Raw genomic sequence first — 24,993 nt, 5'->3', positions numbered from 1 at the left:
AACTCCAGACCTCAGGTGATCCACTTGCCTCAGCCTCCCAAAGTGCTGGGATTACAGATATGAGATACTGTGCCTGGCCTGTCTTTTTTTTTTTTTTTTTTTTTTTTATTAGATAGGGTCTTGCCCTATTACCCAGACTAGAGTTCAGTGGCACCATCATAGCTCACTATAACCTTGACCTCCCAGGCGCAAGCAGCCTTCCTACCTCACTCTTGAATAGCTGGGACCACAGGCATGCACCATGATACCCAGCTATTTTTAAAATTTTTTGTAGAGACAGGGTTTCACCATGTTACCCAGCCTGGGCTTGAACTCCTGGGCTCAAGTAATCCTCCCGCCTGCCTCCCAAAATTCGGGTATTATAGGTATGAGCTACCATGGGTGACCTGACAAATGTTTTGAATCCTAGCTATCTGGAGGTGTTTTTTCTGGCTTCAGTGAGTCAGCATAACTGAATTTGATTTTTAGCTGTATTGTTTGGCCAGATTAGTTTGTGACTTCGTTATATGCCACCCAATTCCAACTATCTTCCCTTGAGTCCTTTTGCATATCTGTTCTTTTTCACTTGCGTGGGTATTACTACATTAAAGGTGACTCCAACCTTTTTTGTTGTTGTGGTGGTGGTTTGTTGAGACAGTCTTGCTCTGTCTGTTGCCCACTCTGGAGTGCAGTGGCATGATCACAGCTCACTGCAGCCTTGACCACTGGGGCTCAGGCAGTCCTCCTGCCTCAGCCTCCCAGGTAGTCGGGACTACAGGCGTACGCCATCATGCCTGGATAATTTTTTTTTTCTTTAATTTTTATTTTAGGTTTGGAGAGGATACATGTGAAGGTTTTTTTTTTTTTTTTTGAGACAGAGTCTCGCTCTGTCACCAGGCTGGAGTGCAGTGGCGCAATCTCAGCTCACTGCAAGCTCCGCCTCCTGGGTTTACGCCATTCTCCTGCCTCAGCCTCCCAAGTAGCTGGGACTACAGGCGCCCGCCACCACGCCCGGCTAATTTTTTTTATATTTTAGTAGAGACAGGGTTTCACCGTGTTAGCCAGGATAGTCTCGATCTCCTGACCTCGTGATCCGCCCGTCTCGGCCTCCCAAAGTGCTGGGATTACAGGCTTGAGCCACCGTGCCCGGCTGTGAAGGTTTTTTTTGTGTGTGTGAAAGCAAGTTTATTAAGAAAGTAAAGGAGTAAAGAAAGGCTATTCCGTAGGCAGAGCAGTCACATGTGAAGGTTTGTTACATAGATAAACACGTGTCATAGGGGTTTGTTGTATATATTATTACATCACCCTGATATTAAACCCAGTACCCAATAGTTACCTTTTCTGCTCCTCTCTCTCCTCCCACCCTCCCCTATCAAGTAGACCCCAGTGTCTGTTGTTTCTGTCTGTGTGTTCATAAGTTCTTACCATTTAGCTCCCAATTTTTGTAGTTTTTGTAGAGATGGGGTTTTGCCATGTTGCCCAGGCTGGTCTCAAATTCCTTTGCTTAAGGAATCTGTCTGTCTTGGCATCCTAAAGTGCTGGGATTACAGGCATGAGCCACTGTGCCTGGTCGACCCCAACCTTTTTTTTTGAGATAGAGTCTCGCTTTGTTGTCCAGGCTGGAGTGCAGTGGCACCATCTCGGCTCACCGCAACCTTTGCCTCCCAGATTCAAGCGATTCTCCTGCCTCAGACCCCTGAGTAGCTGAGATTACAGGCATGCACCACCACGCGCAGCTAATTTTTGTATTTTTAGTAGAGACGGGGTTTCACCATGTTGGCCAGGCTAGTCTTGAACCCTGACCTCACGTGATCCACCTGCCTCAGTCTCCCAAAGTGCTGGAATTACAGGTGTGAGCCACTGTGCCCGGCCTACCCCAACCTTTTCATGTTTGTTTTGTCTTCCCAGCTATGGTCAGGATAGATATGCTCTTCTGCAATCATTTAATATTCTTTCTTGACCCATATTTTGACCGTATTAGCATCCTTATTCTCCTCTAAAAATTTTAGGATTCTTTTTAGGAAATTAAATGGAAATTACATTCTTCTCAAGTAGAAAGGAAAAAGAAAAAAGTAAGATTACTGCCTTGACCTTCGTTCACAGGCTCTGCCACGTGGTCGCACAGTTTTCCTTCTCCAGCTGAGAGCCACAGTGCAGTGATCGGCCAAGTGGAGGCATGTTCTGGTATTTCTTCTCTAGTCTGGAGGCTTATAAAGGACTGTTTATGGTTTAGTGCCAAAATGTGAATTCCAAATTGTGGAGGAATTTTTTAGAAGTGATTAATCAGAACCATGTCTTTCTACTGTTTGGTGTTTAGGTCCCACGGATCATCCTGTGGCTGATGGTGGAGCTGGCTATCATCGGCTCAGATATGCAAGAAGTCATTGGCTCAGCCATTGCCATCAATCTTCTGTCTGTAGGAAGGTGAGGGGGTTTTTCTCTAGAAAGTAATCAATGTTTTGCTGGATTTCAAAGCAGAGATAAAAACAAAAACCCAATTCATTTTTAAGTTTGAAGATTCAACTCAATTGTTATTTCTTCTGTGGAATCTTTCTGGAAACAATTTCTTCTCCCCTGGTAGATGTAGACTCTACATCTTCCATTTCCCATGGTGAGTTATGCTTACCTTTATTAGAATGTGTGGCGTTTTGTATCGCAATTATTGATTTGTATGTTGTTTTATCCCACTAGATACTATCTTTTTTTTTTCTTTTTTCTTTCTTTTTTTTTTTGAGACAGAGTCTTTCTCTGTCACCCAGGCTGGAGTGCAGTGGTGTGATCTTGGCTCACTGTAACCTCCGCCTCCCAGGTTCAAGGAATTCTTGTGCCTTAGCTTCTTGAGTAGCTGGGATTACAGGCGCCTGCCACCATGCCCAGCTAATTTTTGTATTTTTAGTAGAGACAGGGTTTCATCATGTTGGCCAGGCTGGTCTCTAACTTCTGACCTCAGGTTTAGGAATGCCCGCCTCAGCCTCCCAAAGTGCTGGTATTACAGGTGTGAGCCACTACACCCGGCCCCCACTGGATACTATCTGTCTAATCCTATAAAATTCTATCCATCTAACTCCATGAGGGTAAGACCCACACTTTTCAGCTTTGTATCCTAAGAGTGACATAGTAGGCTCTCAATTAAAGTTTAAATGAATGTAATTAAGTTGATGCTGTTACCTTACTTTACCCAAGGCCTGGTTTTCTGCCATTGTCCCTCCTCCCTCAAGTCCTAGCTTCTCCAAGTGTTCTTTATCTGGAGAGCTGTTGGGAAGAGACTGTTTTTCAATGTTTCCTTTTTTTCTGTCTCTCTGACTTCCATATCTCATCTCTGACCTAGGGTTCCTCTGTGGGGTGGCGTTCTCATCACCATTGCAGATACTTTTGTATTTCTCTTCTTGGACAAATATGGTAAGGAGAGTGGAAATGGGAGGGTCGAAGGAGCTGCTCTCTGTCATGTGGCAGATGGGGAAGTCTGCCTTCTCTGAGCTCACTGCTGCCTTTTTCCCTTAGGCTTACGGAAGCTCGAAGCGTTTTTTGGCTTTCTCATCACTATTATGGCCCTCACATTTGGATATGAGGCAAGTGGTACAGGGTATTCATTAGCTTCTTAAAATAAGTTTTTGTGGGTTTTTTTTTAGCCTTTTATTATAAAAGACAGTAATAATGCTAGTATGGTTCAGTTATAGTGGGTGTATCAACAAAAGCCAATTTATCCCTGGGCCAGTTTTGAAGGAATATGATCCATAGCAAACATTAGTATGCAGAAAGGCCTGCAGGGACTTCCAGGTTTAAAATGACTAGATATTTTAGGGCTTTCCAGACAAGATTCCTTGGTCCCAAGTTGACCATCTGACAACAGAACAGCCATGGATAGGGTTAATTAAGGAGGGGTTTGCAGGGTTATTCTTGGCTGTTAACTTAGAGGAGTTCTGCTTTTGCTCATCCTGGTTTATGTTAATTGCAGCTTGAACTTTCCCAATATTAAAACAGTTAATGAATTATATGAGATATCCTGGATATTTCCTGGTTTGTGCCTCAACCCAGAAACTCCTTACAGTCACTAACATTATTTGTAGTACTAGCACCTTTCTTTGTACAGTTCTTTTTTTTTTTTTTTTTTTTTGAGACGGAGTCTCACTCTGTCGCCCAGGCTGGAGTGCAGTGGCCAGATCTCAGCTCACTGCAAGCTCCGCCTCTCGGGTTCACGCCATTCTCCTGCCTCAGCCTCCCGAGTAGCTGGGACTACAGGCGCCTGCCAACTCGCCCGGCTAATTTTTTGTATTTTTTAGTAGAGACGGGGTTTCACCGTGTTAGCCTGCATGGTCTCGATCTCCTGACCTCGTAATCCGCCCATCTTGGCCTCACAAAGTGCTGGGATTACAGGCTTGAGCCACCGCGCCCGGCCCTGTACAGTTCTTATAAACTGATTTCTGCTTACTGGTCTGGCTCTGGCTGAACTTTAAAAAATATATGTAATCTATGGGTCGATTATGCCTCTTGGCCTAAGGCTTCCAAGAGAAATCCTGAACTGGGGAAAAATATATATGAGAGTGTTTAAGGATGAGCTCTTACTACATACGTACTAGTGGCAAACATCAAGTGATTTTTAAATGAATGTGGGTGAACAGAAATATGCTAAGTATGGATAATAAAAATTGATTCTATATTCTTTTTTAATTTTTAGATTTTTATTTATTATTTTTGAGACAGAGCGTTGCTCTGTCATGCAGGCTAGAGTGCAGTGGTATGATCTTGGCTTACTGCAACCTCTGCCTCCCAGGTTCAAGTGGTTCTTGTGCCTCAGCCTCCCAAGTAGCTGAGATTATAGGTGTGTACCACCATGCCTGTCTAACTTTTTGTATTTTTAGTAGAGATGGGGTTTCGCTATGTTGGCCAGGCTGGTCTTGAACTGCTGACCTCAAGTGATCTGCCCATCTTGGCCTCCCAGAGTGCTAGGATTTCAGGTGTGAGCCACCATGCACAAGTCCCTTAGCAGCTTTTTCTTTTTTCTTTTCTTTCTTTCTTTTTTTTTTTTTTTTGAGATGGAGTGTCCCTCTTTTGCCCCGGCAGGAGTGCAGTGGCATGATCTCGGCTCACTGCAACTTTGGCCCCACAGGTTCAAGCGATTCTCCTGCCTCAGCCTCCCACATAGCTGGGATTACGGGTGCCTGCCACCATGCCTGGTTAATTTTTGTATTTTTCATAGAGACGGGGTTTCACCAAGTTTGCCAGGCTGGTCTTGAACTCCTGACCTCAGGTGATCCACCTGCCTCAGCCTCCCAAAGTACTAGAATTACAGGTGTAAGCCAAGGTGCCTGGCTTTTTTTTTTTGAGACAGAGTCTCACTCTATTGCCTATGCTGGAGTTCAGTGGCACAATCTCAGCTCACTACAACTTCCTCCTCCTGGGCTCAAGTGATCCTTCCACCTCAGCCTCCCTAGTAGCTGGGACTATAGGTATACACCACCACACCAAGGTAATTTTTGTAGAGATAAGGTTTCGTTGTGTTGCCAGGCTGCTGTTGAACTCCTGGGCTCAAACAATCTGCCTGCCTTGGTCTCCCAAAGTGCTGGGATTATAGGCATGAGCCACCACACCCAGCCCTTTCTTTAGAATATTAATTACGTATCATACACATATGTTTCATATATCTAAGATGTGATGTAAACTGTCTGGATACTCAGTCTTGAATTCTCTGGCCCCTGGTAGTAAGCCCCTTATGTTGCTTGGTCCTATGATGATTCTGTATTCCTCATTATCTTAGGTAGTTGCAGAAGAAAAGATTGTGGCCAGGTGTGGTGGCCTGTAATACCAGCACTTTGGGTGGCTGAGGTGGGAAGATTGCTTGAACTCGGGAGATTGAGGTTTCAGTGAGCTGTGCTCATGCCACTGCATTCCAGCCTGGGTGACGAGCAAGATCCTATCTCAAAAAATATAAAAATAAAGAAAGAAAGAAGAAGAAGAGGTTTTAAGGGGTAAGGGATGCTAACTGTTCCCTAGTACTATGTTACTCCCCTGTTTCACGTTCCTGTAAAGGCTAATCATTGTTATGTTGGTATATAGTATGTTACAGTGAAACCCAGCCAGAGCCAGGTACTCAAGGGCATGTTCGTACCATCCTGTTCAGGCTGTCGCACTCCACAGATTGAACAGGCTGTGGGCATCGTGGGAGCTGTCATCATGCCACACAACATGTATCTGCATTCTGCCTTAGTCAAGGTGAGCAAGGCCCTTATCTCCTTCACCTCGTAGACAGTTCATGGGATCTTTTCCTTCAGTTGCAAGGGACACAAAGTTAGTTTACAATTGTTAGGACATTGAAGGAGCAAGGTATTTTCCAAGGCTGGACATTTATAAACTCCATATACTTAGATGATATTTTTTATCACCAGATTGACCAGAGATTACTAACTGCATAAAGCAGGTGGGACTAAAGTTCTTTTTTTTTTTTTTTTTTTAAATTGAGACAGAGTCTTGCTCTGTCGCCTAGGCTGGAGTGCATGATCACTGCTCACTGCAAACCTCTGCCTCCCGGGTTCAAGACATTCTCGTGCCTCAGCCTTCCGAATACCTGGGATTACAGGCGTGCACCACCACGCCTGGCTAATTTTTCTATTTTTAGTAGAGACATGGTTTCACCATGTTGGCCAGGCTGGTCTCGAACTCCTGAGCTCAAGTGATCCACCCGCCGTGGCCTCCCAAAGTGCTGGGATTACAGGCGTGAGCCACTGCACCCAGCTGGGACTAAAGTTTTTCATAAAATGTCAGAAGTGCATCAAGTCTCTTGTGTTTAAATTTCAAAAGCTCAAGTGAGCTTATGGAGGCCAGGGGTAAAGAAGCCCAGAGAGGCTTTTACCATCAGTATTACGTAATAGCTTGCTTAGACATTTCAGAAACCTTTATAAATAGGGATATGCACACCTTAGGACTGAAATCAGGTTGTTTTTATAGGTCAGTGGTCCTTCCAGCCACTGAGAGTAACTGAGAGCTCAGTAGTCATTTAGTCTCTGTTCCCTATTTGGGGAATGTACAGTTCAACGAAAGGGCATGAAGTTCTTTTTTCTCCCCCGATATGAAGTTCTTAATTGCTCAGTAACTAGGATGTAGGTGAGTGTTGGATCTCTCACATTTTGTCTGGTCAACTGTTTGTCCCCTAAATCTCTCAGCTGACTCCAAACTCCTGAAATGTTACAAGGAAACTTGTTCTAACTGGTCAAAAAGTGACTGCTGTTGTTGTCATTCTAGTCTAGACAGGTAAACCGGAACAATAAGCAGGAAGTTCGAGAAGCCAATAAGTACTTTTTCATTGAATCCTGCATTGCACTCTTTGTTTCCTTCATCATCAACGTCTTTGTTGTCTCAGTCTTTGCTGAAGCATTTTTTGGGAAAACCAATGAGCAGGTGGTGAGTAAGCCCGGGTTATGGGTGGTGGTGAATATGAGGGTAAAGTGAAGATTGCAGTGGGATGGGGAAGGAAAATACCTCATTCTAGTGTTAATGTTCAGGAAAAATAATCTGTAGCTTCACCTCTGCCCCCCAAAATCACCATGCACCAGTCAGAGTCTACGGTATGGGGGTAACCAAGCCTGGACCCTCTTTCTCAGCTTTTGTTTGGGAGTAGTCAACAAACAGAAAACAGAAACTGTGATGATGACAGACTTTGTCTTGTCATTTTGAATTCTGTATCAATCTTGATTTCTGATTACCTATGTAGTGTTTTTTTTGAGACGGAGTCTTGCACTGTCATCCAAGCTGGAGTGCAGTGGCACAATCTTGGCTCACTGCAACCTCCGCCTCCTGGGTTCAAGTGATTCTCCTGCCTCAGCCTCCTGAGTAGCTGGGATTACAGGTGCCTGCCACCATACCCAGCTAATTTTTTGTAATTTTAGTAGAGATGGGGTTTCACCGTGTTGGCCAGGCTGCTCTCAAACTCCTGACCTCAAGTGTTCCGCCCACCTCGGCCTGTCAAAGTATAGGGATTACAGGTGTGAGCTGCTGTGCCTGGCCTGCCTATGTAGTTTTGACCACCATTTGTTTCCCATCTATGGAACCTCTGACTCCTCTGCTTTGACTGAGGATTCTATTCTGGGTGTTCTCTCATGTCTGAAGCCTTCTTCAGAGCCTCTCCTCCTGTAATCATTTAAAGTACCCTGGCGTTTGTACATTATTATCATGCACACTGTAACTCAGTGAAGATTTTTGATGACCTGTGGGTGTAGAAGGATTATAGAGGAAGATCCTAGATGACGTTGCTGTCAGTCTCTGCCCACATCACAGCATATATCCAGTGTTCAATGTTTTCCCTCCAGCCTACCTCTCATAGATGACTGTGTATGATATGTAGGAAAGCTCTTATTTGGTCCTTGCTTCTGAAACAAAAGTTGCTTTTGAACTGCTTTGGGTTCTAGGTTGAAGTCTGTACGAACACCAGCAGTCCTCATGCTGGCCTCTTTCCTAAAGATAACTCGACACTGGCTGTGGACATCTACAAAGGGGTAAGCATGTTTGGATTTGTGATCTTTGTTCCTGAATCAATATTTTTAGCATAGTATCTGGTCTTTTTTGTGACTTCACTTTAGATGTGAGCATATCTCCTCTGGAGTGTCATTTATTTCAGAACTCCAGACACCAGACAAGCATTTTGGATTAAATGGGAAGTAATAGAGGCTCAGTTGAAAAGAATGCATTATACAGGCCAGGTATGGTGGTTCACGCCTGTAATCCCAGCACTTTGGGAGGCTGAGGCAGGTGGATCACTTGAACTCAGGAGTTCAAGACCAGTCTGGCCAACATGGTGAAACCCTGTCTCTACTAAAAAAGAAATACAAAAATTAGCTGGGTGTGGTGGTGGGCACCTGTAATCTCAGCTACTCAGGAGGCTGAGGCAGGAGAATTGCTTGAACCTGGAAGGCAGAGGTTGCAGTGAGCCGAGATTGGGCCACTGCACTCCAGCCTGGGCGACAGAGTAAGACTGTCTTTAAAAAAAAAAAAAAAAAGAAAAGAAAAGAAAAAAAAGATGCAGTATACACCCCAGCTTTTTTTTTTTTTTTTTTTTTTTGAGACGGAGTTTTGTTCTTGCGCTGCCACGCCCAGCTACTTTTGTATTTTTAGTAGAGATGGGGTTTCTCCATGTTGGTCAGGCTGGTCTCGAACTCCTGACCTCAGGTGATCCACCCCCACTCGGCCTCCCAAAGTGCTGGGATTATAGGTGTGAGCCACCATGCCTGGCCTTTTTTTTTTTTTTTTTTTTTGTAGAGTCAGGGTTTTTGCCTTGTTGCCCAGACTTGTCTCGAACTGCTGGGCTCAAGGGATTCTCCGACCCTGGCCTCCCAAAGTGCTGGGATTACAAGTGTGAGCCACCCCACCCAGCCCCAAGAAAGTGTTCTTAGTAAAGTGTTTTTACTGGAGTCTCTCAGTTCTTTTATGCTGGTTACATTGTGATCCTCCAACAGTAGAATATATGGTGTGTAGCATTTCCCAAATTTATTTGATATTTCCCTGTACTTCTATTGCCATTTTCCGGAATAGTGTGTAAAGGAATATAATTTGGGGAATGTGGTGTAGACCTCTTCTTTTTCTTTTTTTTTTTTTAATATTTAAGATGGAGGTTTAGGAGCTTGGAGAAGAGGAAGGACTAGGCAGAGAAACGAAGGAACATCCAGTAAAGTTTAGATTGAAAGCTTCTAGAATGAGGTCAGGACTTGAGCCTAGCTACTGGCACAGTGCCCAGCACGGCACTTGGCGTGGGTGGTGCATAGCAAGGAAGAAGGGAGAAATGCCACAGGGAGCCGCTGTTTTGGATATTGTCTGAGCAGATTATTGACACAATCATATCCTTTTTCTTGGCCTCTCACAGGGTGTCGTGCTGGGATGTTACTTTGGGCCTGCTGCACTCTACATCTGGGCAGTGGGGATCCTGGCTGCAGGACAGAGCTCCACCATGACAGGAACCTATTCTGGCCAGTTCGTCATGGAGGTATGTGCTGGTATAGGATAGAAGGAGATAACATAACCCTTTTGTTACTTCTTTTTTTTTTTTTTAGGATGGAGTCTCACTCTTGTTGCCCAGGCTGGAGTGTAATGGCGTGATCTCGGCTCACTGCAACCTCCATCTCCCGGGTTTGAGCAATTCTCCTGCTTCAGCCTCCCGAGTAGCTAGGATTACAGGCTCTGGCCACCACACCCCGGCTAATTTTCTGATTTTTTGTATTTTTAGTAGAGATGGGGTTTCACCATGTTGGCCAGGCAGGTCTTGAACTCCTGACCTCAGGTGATCTACCCACTTGGCCTCTCAAAGTGCTGGGATTACAGGCGTGAGCCACTGAGCCTGGCCCCTTTTGTCACTTCTCAATCCCATTCTTCTGAGGTCTCTCCTAAACCTCCCCAAAACTTTTGTTTCCTGTTGCAGACAGTCATCCTGCTCCTATGTTTTCTTCCAGGGATTCCTGAACCTAAAGTGGTCACGCTTTGCCCGAGTGATTCTGACTCGCTCTATTGCCATCATCCCCACTCTGCTTGTTGCTGTCTTCCAAGATGTAGAGCATCTAACAGGGATGAATGACTTCCTGAATGTTCTACAGAGCTTACAGGTGAGGAGGAAGCTGAGGAAACTCACATCCTAGTTATTCAGGTAGCATTATGTACTGCCCTTGGGTACCAAGCCTAGCTGGGTGCTGGGGGGATATTGAGAGGAAGGCAGAGGCATGGTTGTGGTCTGCAGTAAATGTGGTCTGCAGAAATCCTTGGCATCTAAAAGGATTGTAGAAATGGTTTGGTTTTTTAAACCTGTTGAATGCGAACTATGAGCTTTACTTACACATGGAACACAAAATTGTAGTTCATTAATGCAAAGCAAACATTAAATGAACATATAGGACACTGTGCTAGGTCTTGTGGAGGTTAAAGAGACAAGTCATGTACAAAGGTTTGTGTGCTAGGTTAATGACAGCTCTACAGAATTCATTGTAATGCCCAAGCATGTTGGGATGATAGGAATAATTATATCTCATGGAGTAGTTGAGGCAGCATTTATGTTTCCATTTCATTAATTGTGCTGTTCTCTAGGGTGATACAAGGACCCATAGTAATCCCATCTGATCTTCTTTCTTTTCCAGCTTCCCTTTGCCCTCATACCCATCCTCACATTTACGAGCTTGCGGCCAGTAATGAGTGACTTTGCCAATGAACTGTGAGTGTACTCTTCTTCGTTCCCAAAGGGGATGCTGATGTGGGGAAAGGGTATCTTCATGCAGTAGGCCAGTCAGACGTGAGACATAGAGGGAAGTGATATGCTTTGAGAGGTGATTGCTAACTGCTTCCTCTTTGGCTTAGAGAATGGAAACTGTGAATATAGTAAAGGAAGAGAAAGCACATCTTTCATTTGGAAGGGAAAGAAAGTTCAGCTTTTACAGCATAACTCTTCAGCTTCAGCCACGGAAGTTTGAGGCACCTTAATTCTTTGTTAAATGATCTTAACAAGAAAGGCATAAGTTAGTACCTTTTATATATATCTTCAAAGGATATGAGGTATCTGAAGTGACTTGTTGCATTTCTGGGAACATTAATAAAATGACTCATTGCATTTCTAGGCCTTGTTGCATCTCTAGGGACTTAAATATTAGGGATTATTTGTTGGTGTCTTTTCCCCACTCTTTCTCCCTATCAGTATCTAACTTTGGGTGATTTAACTTAGACTTATGAAGAATCATTTTTTTTTTTTCCAAATTAAGAACAGTTTTTCCATTCATTTTGAACTGCCTCTAATTCCCGTCCTGTTTACTCCACAGGATGCAGTTTCCTTTTCTGTCTGTGGCCAAGTTGGATTATTCCACCAGTAACTGTGCTGATTTCTTTTACAGAGGCTGGCGGATTGCAGGAGGAATCTTGGTCCTTATCATCTGTTCCATCAATATGTACTTTGTAGTGGTTTATGTCCAGGAACTAGGGCATGTGGCATTGTATGTGGTGGCTGCTGTGGTCAGCGTGGCTTATCTGGGCTTTGTGTTCTACTTGGTAAGTCCAGCCTGGAAGAGCAGGGGCATAGGTATCAGGGATGGTAGAGGTGGGGTTCACTGACATTCAGAAATGAACAGACCCAGGCTGGGCACAGTGGCTCATGCCTATAATCCCAGTACTTTGGGAGGCTGAGGCGGGAGGATTACTTGAGTCCAGGAGTTAGAGACCAATCTGGGCAACATAGTAAGACTCCATCTCCACAAAAAAAGAGAAATGAACAGACCCAAAATAGCACATAACAATCTACCTCCAGGTGATTGAGACAATTTATATGAAATTGTCAAATCCAGCTGTTTACAAAATAATATTTCTAACCATAAAATTCACTTTGGTTACTAAGATTTGTCATTTTTTCAATTTCTGTCACTTCTGTGGTTTCCATTCTTAGTAATTCCTAACAAGAGAGTACAGTATGTTTGAGGAACTAAAAGAAGGGTAGCAGTACAGAGTATGGAGGACAGTACAAAACAGAGGTGGAGAATGGGGCATGCAGTGTGATTTAGAGATTCAGGGTGGGACACATGCGGCGCACAGCCCCCCTCAGCTCCATCACTTACTAGCTGTCCAAGCAAATAAGTAAATAGTGATAGTCTTTCCTTGACTCTCATTCTAGAGTCATTTTTTAAAAATCGTGGTTATAAAACTATAGCTACATGAAAAAGTATGTAAAATTTATATTCCAATTATAAAAAAATTTTTGAAAAGTCTAGAATTATATAAAAATGGCAATATAATTTGTTGTAGGAAGGTAGGATTATAGATATATTCTCTATTTTCCAAATCTTCTTTAACATTGCTTATATTAATGAAAAACAGCCAAAATAACAACAGATCCATTTCCCTGTTCTGTATAGGTTTCTTTGAAAAAACACAGGAGTTGGGGATAAGGAATAGCAGAATTTATATCATTTTTGCTGCAGAGAATGGCTAAAGATGGAGGCTGGAAACCTGCTGTTAACCTCTAGAACACTTCCCCACACCAGTGTGCCACACGTTAGATACTTTATTGAGAAAATTACTTCAGTAAATGTTGAAAAATTATTTCCTAAATTGATATATCTCTTCTTTTTTTCTTCCTGATAAACTTTGGGCACTACTGATCCTGTGATCTAGGAACTTAACTTCAAGGAAAACCAAGTAACTGAGTATATCCTTGACAGGAATTGTTTTTAAAAATTCACTATAGAAGTTAGGGGTACCCTTTTGTAATGCAAATTGGATATGAAGGTGCCAGTTTGTCCTCAGTCAGCCTAAGGCTAATGAGCTTGTTGAAGACCCATTTTTATTATTATTTTTGAGATAGAGTTTTTCTCTGTTGCCGAAGCTGGGGTATAGTGGCATGATCTTAGCTCACCGCAACCTCTGCCTCCTGGGTTCAAGCAATTCTCCTGCCTCAGCCTCCTGAGTAGTTGGGACTACTGCCACGTGCTACCACGCCTGGCTAATCTTTGTATTTTTAGTAGAGATGGGTTTCACCATGTTGGCCAGGCTGGTCTCAAACTCTTGACCTCAGGTGATCCACCCACCTCAGCCTCCCAAAGCGTTGGGATTACTGGCGTGAGCCACTGCGTCTGGCCTGAAGGCCTATTTTTAGAGGAGAGGGCTGATTCTAGAGTGGGTTACTGCTGTTTAGCTTCAAAACAGGAACTTCATAGAGCAGCTTAGGAGACTACACCAATTGTATTAGTCTGTTAGTCATTCTCCTCATCATGGGGAGGACTGAGGAAAAGTGGACTTCCGAAAACTTATAGTTGGATAAAAGAAACAAACAACAGGCTGGATGAGGTGGCTCATGCGTGTAATTTCAGTGCTTTGGGAGGCCGAGCCAGGAGGATTACTTGAGGTTAGGAGTTTTAGACCAGCTTGAGAAATATAGCAGGACACCTTGTCGCTACAAAAAAAATTAAATTAGCTGGGCATGGTGATGTGTGTCTGTAATCCTGGCAACTCAGGAGACTGAAAAGGGAGGATTGCTTGAGCCCAGGAATTCGAGGCTTCAGTGAGGTATGATTGCACCACTATACTCCAGCCTGAGCAATAGAGGGAGACCTTGTCTCTAAAACGCAAAATAATGATAAAGATCAAAAAAAAAAAAAAAAAAAAGGAAAACCACAGACACAAAGCAGTAAGAACAGAGAAATTCAATATTAAAAATAATATGGACAAACTTTGTTGAGGAAGGCAGATGATTTTTTGAAAGGGGGGTGGGGTTGAGAGAATGACTTGCACTACCCTTGGTGGTAGAAGATGGGCACAGCTGGATGTTCAAGGAAGGGAGCAGATTTGCATTTGAGAAGTGCTGTGTGAGCAGTCATGGCTCTTCAAAGAGCCTGGTGAGTGATGACCATGTTTTGTCTTTCAGGGTTGGCAATGTTTGATTGCACTGGGCATGTCCTTCCTGGACTGTGGGCATACGGTAAGCATCTCTAAAGCCCTGCTGACAGAAGAAGCCACCCGTGGCTACACTAAATAACACTGGATTAGTCTGTCTTCTGCAGGTAGCCATCAGAGCCAGTGTGTTTCTATGGTTTACTGTGTGAACATAGCCAAAAGTATGTGCCGTTGCACAGACTGCATTTATGACTCAACCGTTGGTTGGAAAAGACTTTGTTTCATGTATGTTTGAAAGATGGAATTATTTTTTTCTTCCTGACCTCGTAACCTTGGAACTGGACTAGGGTGGGATCTTTGAAAAGCTGACATTTGCTGCTATCATTCCAACACTAAGTTCTTAAGTAGTTGCCCAAGGGCTAGCTCAATTTATCCTTGGGAGAGACAAGGATATGCATGGTTCTTAACCAGGCTATATGTTAAAAAAAAAAAAATTGGAAAATGTAATACATTTTTTATTATTCAAACTACAGAATGAGTATGCAAGTTTTATTTATCAAAATGTAATGGATTTTTAAAGGCTGAGAAATTTTCCTTACACATACCTTTTCAATTATTTTAATTATACAAAATTCTCAACTAGAATAGCTTCATCCATATGAAATATAAAATTAAGAGACACCCTGCTCTATCAGGCTTAGGGTTCTTTGAACTTATTTCCACTTTAATTTCTCAATGGAAGTTAAGAGGGGTGAGAAAACAAAGAAGGGGAAAAACTGACAACTAGCAAAACCAGCACCACACCGCTAGGTGGTGCTTACTAACTACCTTCTCAGGATTTTCCTCAGATTGAAAAGCTTATGAGGATTTCTTGGGAGTCTTAATAACCTGCCTGTTAGTGTAGAGCTTTCCTGATGATATTTACTCTTGAGCACATGTAGTTGTAAAACCTTCACTTTCCTTCTCCAGGAGGGTGGTGATAGAAAAAGATGGTAGTATTTATGAACTGATGTTCTCATGAAATGTTGAGGGTGGGAAGAAAAGACTTTAAGGGGGAAGGAGAGCCATCTATTTTGTTCCTAAAGGCCACCTCTCACCAGAATCGTCATGTTTTTCTGATGCACCACTCTGCTTCACATCCAAGATGACTTGCAAGGCAATCTCAGGAGCTGTGGACTTAACGGTTGCAAAGCACACTGTCTTTCTCAGCATTCTCCGCAAGTCAGTAGGTGTCAGTATGGTTGCAAAGTTCACTGTCTCAGCAAGGTTGAACTGGGCTGCCTCTCTACAGCTGTTTCCTCAGAGGGAAAAATCTTGAGACCAGATGGTGGAGCTCTGGAGTCAGAGGAAATGGGTGTCTTCAGCATGAAGCTGCTGCTTTTACTTCAGCCACTTCTGATATTTTTTCATACCGAGCCTGAGATTGTGTGATTATCTCAAATCAAATCACTTTGATGGAGATAAATAATCAAAACTGTTATATAGCCATTGACTTGGTGAGAACAGTAATGGGAAATGGTGTTGAAGGACTTCTCGTTTTTGGAGCTTTCCTTCCAGAGTCCTGGTTGATTGGCGTTCTCTGTTCATCTGAGCCCCCAAAAGCGTTATTACTGATATTTGCACACAGTCAAAAAAGCACAGACTGGATGGATGGTCATAAGGCATTTAAGGGTACACTGCTGTGTTTCACTGACCATACATTTTTCTTAGCCCGTCAAGTAATATAGCACAGAGTCATGAATGACAATTCCCCTAACCATTCCTCTTCATATCTGCCTCTTCCCCTTACCATTGTAATTCCCCAAACTGGTCATAAAGGCACTCTGTGAAGATATTGGGGACTGACATCTTAAACTCTCACCTGGCCGCAGTAGGAAAGGCCAAACTGACAAAAAAATAATAAATTATTTATAAAGATGATATGGTAAAATATACCTTTGCCCTGGGTCTGGGTGGGTCCAGTCAGTCTCAGATTTATAAGCATTTAGGAGCAAAAGCTGCTAGTATTCTTTTAAAAGTTATATATATGACTTGCAATGATAGAAAACTCCTTCCAATTAAATGGCATTTTATAATATTATGTGTGTACTTCGCGACAGAGCGAGACACTGTCTCAAAAAAAAAAAAAAAAAAAAAAAAAAAATACCCTCATACCTTATTGCATTTGATCCTCACAGAGAGAAAGTGCATTTTAACCAGTACTCTGGGTGCAATAAACAATACGTAAGAAATTTAAGTCCTCCAATTCCAGCATATCCAGTGAGTTTTGGCAGTGTGTTTATGTGGAATGTTTAAGGATACACAATTGTACTTTATATAAATTGATTCTTGTTCTCCTTAAATGTGACATGAAATAACTGTGCTGCTACATTATACTGGAAATTAACAAGGGAAAAGGGAAGAGCTCTTGGCTCCCTTGAGGTTCTGCTAGTGGTGTTAGGAGTGGTTACAACTGAGCTTTTAGTAACCATTTAACCATATGTAAACTTGGTTTCTAATTAAAAAAAATTTTCTTTTTCCAATTTGGTTTCCTGGGTATTTTTTTAACCCTGAAATAATTTATTAATAGGGTTTCAACAACTTTGATACAAAAATACTGAACCAGCAACTACCACCTGGAATGGCACACTAAGTCCACACTGTTAGGATTTTCTCCTTAGAAAGGATAGAGAAATAAATGGATTTAGTCCTCAGAAGGCTTGGATTAATTGCAGATACTAGGACATTAAGTTCCCTTTACCCACTTAGTCAAATAGTTTTACATAGCTAAAGGTCACATCATTACCATGTTTAAACTTGGGGAAAAAAATTTTATTCTGCTTTTCTCTAAGCTGAATATTTTCTACCTATAGTTTATTTCACTGTTTCACTTTTACATTCTGTATGTGCTGCCAATGAAAATTACTATTTGAAGAGAAACCAAACTCGTTTAGCTTAAAGATCAAGAAACATTTTGGCAGACCTGATATAAATGGAAATATTGGCACCATTTATTAAAAACAAAGGCAGAGCTCAGGCACAGTGAACTTTACTAGACACATGACAGGAAAACTTGAGTCAGCAGTTGATTTGTCCCAGGCGTGTCACCAGAACTTCATTTTCCCTTTCTCTGTTGTAAACCTTCCCTGTAAGTAACACAGTGGAATTTATCTAGGAAGAATTTTGTTCTCCATGTTGTCCTTCCTCATTTAGTGCTCTCTCCTTACTTTGGATTTAACTTCAGAACTAAAATAGGATGCAAAACAATGTGAGGATCCTGTTTGGAAACATTTCCTTTAGCTCTGCCCTCTGGAATACCTTCTGCTCCTTCATTGGTAGGACCAGTGATTCTAAATGTGTCAGCTTCTCTCAGCCCCTTAGCTTATGAATGTATAATGGCTCACTCAGTACTGTGTTCTAAGACCGGCCTGAACACTTGTATTATCTCATTTAATCCTTGTAACAACAAGAGGATCAACCTCTATGTAGATGAGTCAACTGGAAGGCCAAAAGTAACTTGCCCATATTTACATTACTAATGAAATGCACAGTTGGCATTTGAACTCACATAGCTTAACTCCAGAATCCATGTTTTCATTCCCAAACTATCCTGTATGATATGTAGTATACCCTTCATGTTGGGTTGTCGCCAAGCTTTATTGTTTATCAGAACAAGGAACATAACACACTGAAGCATTTGTTTCATACTCTGATTAGTGCTAGAATATGCATTAGCCAGAAGTTGCCAACTGGTAGATTTTGGTCCCTGTGCAGAATTTTAAAAGTAAGCTTGAATGCTTTTGGCAAGTGTAGAGAATGGACAGGGTCCTCTATGGTCCTATCCCAGCAATAGCCAAGAGTTACTAGTTGAAAAGTTCACTCATTCGCATTAGCTGTCTGCCCCTGGAAGTATTTTAACCCATTCCCAGGCCATTTATTCTCATTTCTCAGTGTCTCAGAACAATATAACAAACATCTCCAATGAAGGTAGTCTATCAACTAAGTCATCTAAGTGACACTCTGTGGGCATCACAGTTCTAATACTGCAACCCTTGCTTACTACATATTGAAGAAGCCTACCACCGTTGCTCACTTGGGAAAGGCTTCAATGAATTGTCAGTATATTTAATTGCTATTATTTACTTAAGCCTGAATTAAGCAAGCTGATGTCTGAAGAGCTGTTTCCATGTCATAAAGCCAGTGTAATATAGTGTTTTCCTAGACCTCTAGTTGGAAATAGTTTTATCTTGGGCATCATTTGGTCTAATCTGTCTTCACACAGTCATCACAACAAGCCTGTGAGGTTATACACGGCAGTTTGTAATGTGTTAAATATATGTGCTGAAGACTAACACGAGATAGTATACTGGTATACTTGGCTTTTTTTTTTTTTTTCTGAGATGGAGTCTAGCTTTGACACCCAGGCTGGAGTGCAGTGGTGCGATCTTGGCTCACTGCCACCTCTGCCTCCCAGGTTCAAGCAGTTCTCCTGCCTCACCCGCCCGAGTACTCTCACCACCATGCCTGGCTAATTTTTTTTTTTTAAAGACAGAGTCTCACTCTGTTGCCCAGGCTGGAGTGCAGTGGTGCGATCTCAGCTCACTGCAACCTCCACTTCCCAGGTTCAAGCGATTCCCCTGCCTCTGCCTCCCAAGTAGCTGGGACTACAGGCGCACACCACTAAGCCCAGCTAATCTTTGTATTTTTACAGATGGGGATTTACTATGTTGATCAGGCTGGTCTTGAACTCCTGACCTCGTGATCTACCCACCTCAGCCTCCCAAAGTGCTGGGATTACAAGTGTGAGCCACTGCTCCTGGATAATTTTTGTATTTTCAGTAGAGCCAGGGTTTTACCATGTTCATCAGGCTGCTCTCAAACTACTGACCTCAAGTGGTCTGCCTGCCTCGGTCTCCCAGAGTGCTGGGATTACAGGTGTGAGCCACTGTGCCTGGCTGTACTTGGCATTTTCAATTGTACCATTTATTCACATTTTACAAATAAGTAGAATAAGGCTCCAAAAGTATATGTGACATGCTGAAGGCCGTAGGAAATGGTAAAGTTAAGGGCTTGAACCCAACTCCAGTGCCTTTCTATTATACTAAAATAGGGATAGTTGCTGCCAATAAATTTATATTCTGCATTCAGCGTTAACTTAGAGGTTGTTGGTGCCAAAGGATAACAATAAAAGCTCTAAGTAATAACAGTAGGGCTAAAATGAAACTCAAAGTTGTTCCAAGGTGTATTCGAGGAAGAGAAAAAGTAAAAAGAAATAACTTCATAGCCAGCCTAGGAAACATGGCAAAACCCTGGCTACAAAAAAATTAAGCTGAGTGTGGTGGCACACACCTGTAGTCCCAGCTACTTGGGAGGCTGAGATGGGAGGAAGGCTGAAGCCCAGGAGGTAGAGGTTGCAGTGAGCCAAGATTGTATCATTGGCACTCCAGCGTGGGTGACATAGTGAGACCTTGTCTCTGCAAAAAAAAAAATAACCACACAGGTCCCAACACAAACCATCTAGACTCGGTTCTTTAGGAGCAGAGTCTGGAATTGTGTGGTTTTTTTTTTTTTTTTTTTTTTTTGAGATGGAGTCTCGCTGTGTCACCCAGGCTGGAGTGCAGTGGCACAATCTCAACTCACTGCAACCTCTGCCTTCCGGGCTCAAGTGATTCTCCTGCCTCAGCCTCCTGAGTAGCTGGGATTACAGGCATGCGCCACCATGGCCTGCTAATTTTTGTATTTTTAGTCAAGGAGGGATTTCGCCATGTTGGCCAGGCTGGTCTTGAACTTCTGACCTCAGGTGATCCACGCGCCTCAGCCTTCCACAGTGCTGGGATTACAGGCGTCAGCCACCGGGCCCAGCTGGGAATTGTGTTTTAAAAGCAGCTTCGGTGATTCTTATTCAGCCTGACAAACATATGGGACCCATAGGTCATCTTTCTCCCTCTTAGTACATGCCATTTCATGTTTTTGTTTTTTAAATGAAAGACTTTTCTCTGCTCCAGTGCCAAAGGATAATAGGGCTAAGGATTGAAACCATTGGAAATTTGATTTCTAATTCACACAGTAGTAAAATACAAAAGCATTTTGCATGTTTGTTCTCATCCTGATTTGAAGCACCCATCCTGAGGCAGACTGTGTCACAAGAATAGTCAGAGTGCTAATTTTGCTGAGGACATTTGGTACCATCTTAGTCCTTAACTATTTCAGCTCCTACCTGTTATTTTGCATATCAGAAACCATTCATGTATGTATCTGTAAGCCATTTCTTTTCTGAAATAAAAATCAACATAGCAGTACAGAAAAAAGGCCTAAATTGATGTGCTAATTATAGGTACTTAAATGCTGATTTCAATAAATACGTGAAAATCAGTCTAACCCTCTTCCATCTTTTTTTCCTTAGTGCCATCTGGGATTGACAGCTCAGCCTGAACTCTATCTTCTGAACGCCATGGATGCTGACTCACTTGTGTCTAGATGACTGACAGCCTGAGAGACTCTATGAGAACACGTTTTTCTAAGCCCTTTTTGTGCCAGGTGTCCTGTTAACATCTCTGTTAGTTCAGAGGTGAGTTTTGTTCAGACACTTTGAACAAAAGGCAAAGATTTCCTCATGGGAAGGGTGTTCAAAACTGACAGCTATAAATGTAGGTCAGAGACCACCCACCTCACAACAGTCTTACACTCCCAGAGTTAAACAATTGGCCTCTGAGGGCCACACACCCCTATGGGCTTGTGTCTTGGACTCTGGGATTTAAAAGATATATATGTATATATATTTATGTAAACCTGAGCATCTCAGTTTGGGTAGAGTTTTAAGGTTATATGACACTGATAGAGCTTTTGTATTTTTTTTTTTTAAATATTGTTTCGATATATCAGATATTTGTTTTGTCTGGATCACAAGTGAGAAAGGAAAGAGAATAATGCTCTTCTTCACAATGAACCGGTCAAATTGACTATCTTGTAAAGTGATATTTTGCTATGTCAGTTAAATTTCACTTTGATTTTAATCAACCAGATTATATCCTTTGTATCTACTGATATTAACACATCATATTAACACATCGTTTCTTAAAAAACATTTCTTCTATTTGGCAATCATAGTTAACGCTGGTTATCAGCCTGTTTTGTAATTATTGTCTTTGTTGTCACTTTTCTTGAATTGTTTTCTAGTCATTAAACAGATATGAAGGCATTTGCCAAAGAGCTTTAATACCCAGTAACAAGATCCAGAAACCACACTTTATCCAGTGATCAGTTTTCCCTGCTGCATTGTAACTCAGCTCATTCTGGCATTCAGGTTTTAGGCAGAAAAAGAAGAAACTTCTAACATTTAACTTGTAAGTCCTGACATAAGATAGTGAAGATATTTATCTTCCTTCTAATATTTATATAGTCTGCCAATGTATTTTCTTCCCACTATTCCCATTAACATAGCAAACACCATTTCTAGATCCAAAGTCTATTTCTAGGAGTGGCTAATATTTGTATTGTTGAATCTCCTAGGGAATGCTAAACGTTTCACTTTAAAATACCTATTTATACTAAGTGGCATGAGATTAGTACTAGAGTGAGATTTGGAAGATTAGTCCACATATCACAAACTGCTTGCCTACATGTAGAGATTTTTTTTTCACCCACCTTCCTAAACAGGAAGTTGTTTCCTTAATTCTTTTTGTTTTTGCTGTTGTTGTTGTTGTTTGTTGTTTTTTTGAGACAGAGTCTTGCCCTGTCGCCCAGGTGGGAGTGCAATGACGTGATCTCAGTTCACTGTAACCTCTACTTCCTGGCTTTAAGTGATTCTCCTCTTTCAGCCTCCTGAATAGCTGGGATTACAGGCATCACATTTTTAGTAGAGATGGGGTTTCACCATGTTGCCCAGGCTGGTCTCAAACTGCTGACCTCAAGTGATCTGCCTGCCTCAGCCTCCCAAAGTGCCGGGATTACAGGTATGAGCCACTGCACCCAGCCTTTTTTGTTGTTAAGACAGGGTCTTGTTCTGTCGCCCAGGCTGGCGTGCAGTGGCGTCATCTCAGCTCACTGCAACTTCTGCCTCCTAGGCTTAAAGCCATCCTCACACTTCAGCATCCCAAGTAGCTGGGACTGCAGGCACACACCACCACACCCAGCTAATTTTTGTATGTTTTGTAGAGATGGGATTTCACCATGTTGCCCAGGCTGGTCTTGAACTTGAGAGCTCAAGCGATCTGCTGGCCTTGGCCTCCCAAAGTGCTGAGATTATAGGTGTGAGCCACCGCATCCAGCCCACTCCTCATTTCTTTCTAGCCCCAAAGGTGTTGTCAGAAATCCTGCAGCCTTTGTGTGACTTTGAGCATCACTTTCCCCTTTCAGCATTAAATATATGACCTCTCTGCCATATTTTAGAACTTATTACATTTCAGTAAAACTTTTTAAAAAATCCAGACATTTCCTATCTTCGTTTATAATTGTTTGGCCCTTAAAGAGGCAGGGGTATTTCTAAAATGACACTTTAAAATTTCCTCATTTCTACTTCAGGGCCTCTTAAAACTTCAGATAATAAGAGCAGCCAACCCTGCAACTCAGGTTATAGTCCTTCTGATCTTAACATTGAGACTGAATTAACATCAATTATATGCTTTTACTTGAAAAAGAGACTCTGAAAATAAGTTTTAGTGTTTTGGTTTCTTTATATAGGACAACAACTCTAGATGAACCAGTTTGTTGGATTTCCCCCACCTCTCTGGGCGGTTTTGTTTCTCAGTCATTTCATTACCAGAGAGTGTTGGGGAAAGTAAGGTAAAAAATAAAAACATCCTGTTGTGAAACTCATAGAAAGGTGAGGTGGTTGGTTAAGTACTTATGGAATTTCTATAGCTCTTTTCCAGTCTTTAACTGTATGTTACTAGGAACAGAGAATACAGGTTTATAAGTGTACCCTTCAGGTCACACAACTCCTGTAATCAGAAAATGTCATAGCAAACTGAATCATGTCAAAGCCAGTACAGGAGGTTGATAACTAAGAGTGAATCTTGGGTAAGCTTTTTTCTAAGTTAAGAATATTTACTCACTCTCCAATTTGTGGTAAATAAATCTGGATTACTATAAGTGTACTTACGCAGATATTAATATATTCAATCTTAAGAATAACCTGAGTGCATTCACTTCATTCCTGCCATTCAACACTATGGAGTCAATCTGTAAAAGGATGTTCTGACAATGTATACACAGAATGTCAGAAAAAGTACAATTAAGTAATTGTTACTGAGCAGTCGCTGCTACATAACTGTGTGCCAGCCTAATATAAAAGGCAGGTAAAGTGTATCCAGGCATATGAAGTAGTTTCATTAGTAAGAGAGGCAGGGGTTTTAGTAGCTGATATAAACAGCCTTCTCAATTTCAGACATTACAACATGAGGCCACTAAAACTCTGCCCAGGAAGTCTTTTGCAAATTCAAGTATTGTTATCTGTTTATAGGGTCTTCATGCAGTGACCCTCCCACTTTACCCAAGCTGAAGTGGGTGAATTCACATCCTGCATACTTCCTAACTTTTCTCCAAATGTGATTTTACATTTTAATTTAAACACAGTTTGTAGGTTCTCATGCATAGCTACTCTTAACAAATGAATACTTTGCTTTTTTTCAAGCAACAAATATATTACTTTAGCTCTCTCAGAGTAAGATTACAAAATTGTGGAACCTATTGGGTTTTGTAAGAAAAGCTAGTTTCTAATTAAACTCTTAATCTATTTTTAGTGCTAAGTACATATTGAGAAGGTAGAATATTTCTAGTAGCCTGGTTAGAAAATACTTTTCATTGCACAACCAACATGAAAGGATGAGTTATTTCTATGCCAGCTGTCCTCAGTTTTCCTGACCTTAATGGAACATATTAGATCCAGCTGCTGGAATATTTACTTTAATGGAATAAAGCAGTTGGATTCTTTCCTTGCCTATTTTCCAAAGAGGACAGTGTTGACCAAAATATATGTACTTGTTGGTAGCACTAGAAGAGCTTCATGATGGATACAGTTGACAACTTTTAAAATAATTATCTGTGCCAATGGAGAAAAATGTATATAATACACAGAACAGTAGGTTAATATCCAGAGTGCAGACATATTTTCATATATTCTTACATCTTTCTTGTCCCCAAATACTGGACTTCACCTTCTTGTCAGCGTAAACCTCCATTACAGGAAACACTGAGGAAAAGGAAGTACCCACCAGAAATCATCTTACCTTGCATATATTCTTGATTTTATTTCAGTGACTTTTTTTTTTTATCTCCTAGGCTTGAAGTCTTTGGGATTAAGGTTAAGTCAAGGCAGTTATGTCTTCAGCAAAGCCTAGTTAATTTTTTAGACCCTGAGGGCAGTTAGAGAGGAGTTCAAGGCCACAGGTATACTTAACCTTTAACATCTGCTTTGGTTTCTTGTGTTTTCTACAGTGTCGTACCACATTAGCAATAGCGCTTCTGGACTAAATCCTTTTTGCCATCTCAGGAAAAAGAAATTTGTTTGCAGTTTACCTTTGTATTCTTAGAAATACTTTAAAGTCTAAAAATGAATAAAAAATATTTAAATGTTAAACATGTGTTTGTGGTAAAATGGTCAAGTTTCTGTATGAGATATAAAGTGGTGAACCAACTTTATGTAACAACATGACCATTCTCCTCTGATGTAATTATTACCCATTCTAAAAAGGAGTTTAT

At 41.7% G+C, this 24,993-nt stretch overlaps 1 protein-coding gene across 5 annotated transcripts in view; it reads left to right on the top strand.

Moving 5' to 3' along the window:
• SLC11A2 (solute carrier family 11 member 2) overlaps window positions 1-24,871 on the top strand; it is a 52,149-nt gene extending 27,278 nt beyond the window's left edge. For 4 of the 5 annotated variants that reach the window (XM_037997117.2, XM_037997118.2, XM_037997119.2 and 1 more), the window contains 12 exons: window positions 2,297-2,403; window positions 3,308-3,378; window positions 3,481-3,548; window positions 6,034-6,189; window positions 7,216-7,374; window positions 8,379-8,465; window positions 9,827-9,946; window positions 10,410-10,559; window positions 11,085-11,158; window positions 11,829-11,982; window positions 14,348-14,401; window positions 20,699-24,871. In XM_037997117.2, the coding sequence (XP_037853045.2) occupies window positions 2,297-2,403; window positions 3,308-3,378; window positions 3,481-3,548; window positions 6,034-6,189; window positions 7,216-7,374; window positions 8,379-8,465; window positions 9,827-9,946; window positions 10,410-10,559; window positions 11,085-11,158; window positions 11,829-11,982; window positions 14,348-14,401; window positions 20,699-20,776 (1,278 nt within the window). In that variant the 3' untranslated portion in view covers window positions 20,777-24,871. The remainder of the gene's footprint in view (window positions 1-2,296; window positions 2,404-3,307; window positions 3,379-3,480; window positions 3,549-6,033; window positions 6,190-7,215; window positions 7,375-8,378; window positions 8,466-9,826; window positions 9,947-10,409; window positions 10,560-11,084; window positions 11,159-11,828; window positions 11,983-14,347; window positions 14,402-20,698) is intronic. The other variant, XR_012094496.1, reaches the window with a different exon arrangement.
• The last annotated feature ends 122 nt before the right edge of the window (window positions 24,872-24,993 follow it).

Source organism: Chlorocebus sabaeus, chromosome 11 (genome assembly GCF_047675955.1).
Source record: "Chlorocebus sabaeus isolate Y175 chromosome 11, mChlSab1.0.hap1, whole genome shotgun sequence".
NCBI classification, from domain to species: domain Eukaryota; kingdom Metazoa; phylum Chordata; class Mammalia; order Primates; family Cercopithecidae; genus Chlorocebus; species Chlorocebus sabaeus.
Note: the sequence above shows the minus strand (reverse complement) of the source record. Positions and strands in the feature narration are given on the sequence as shown.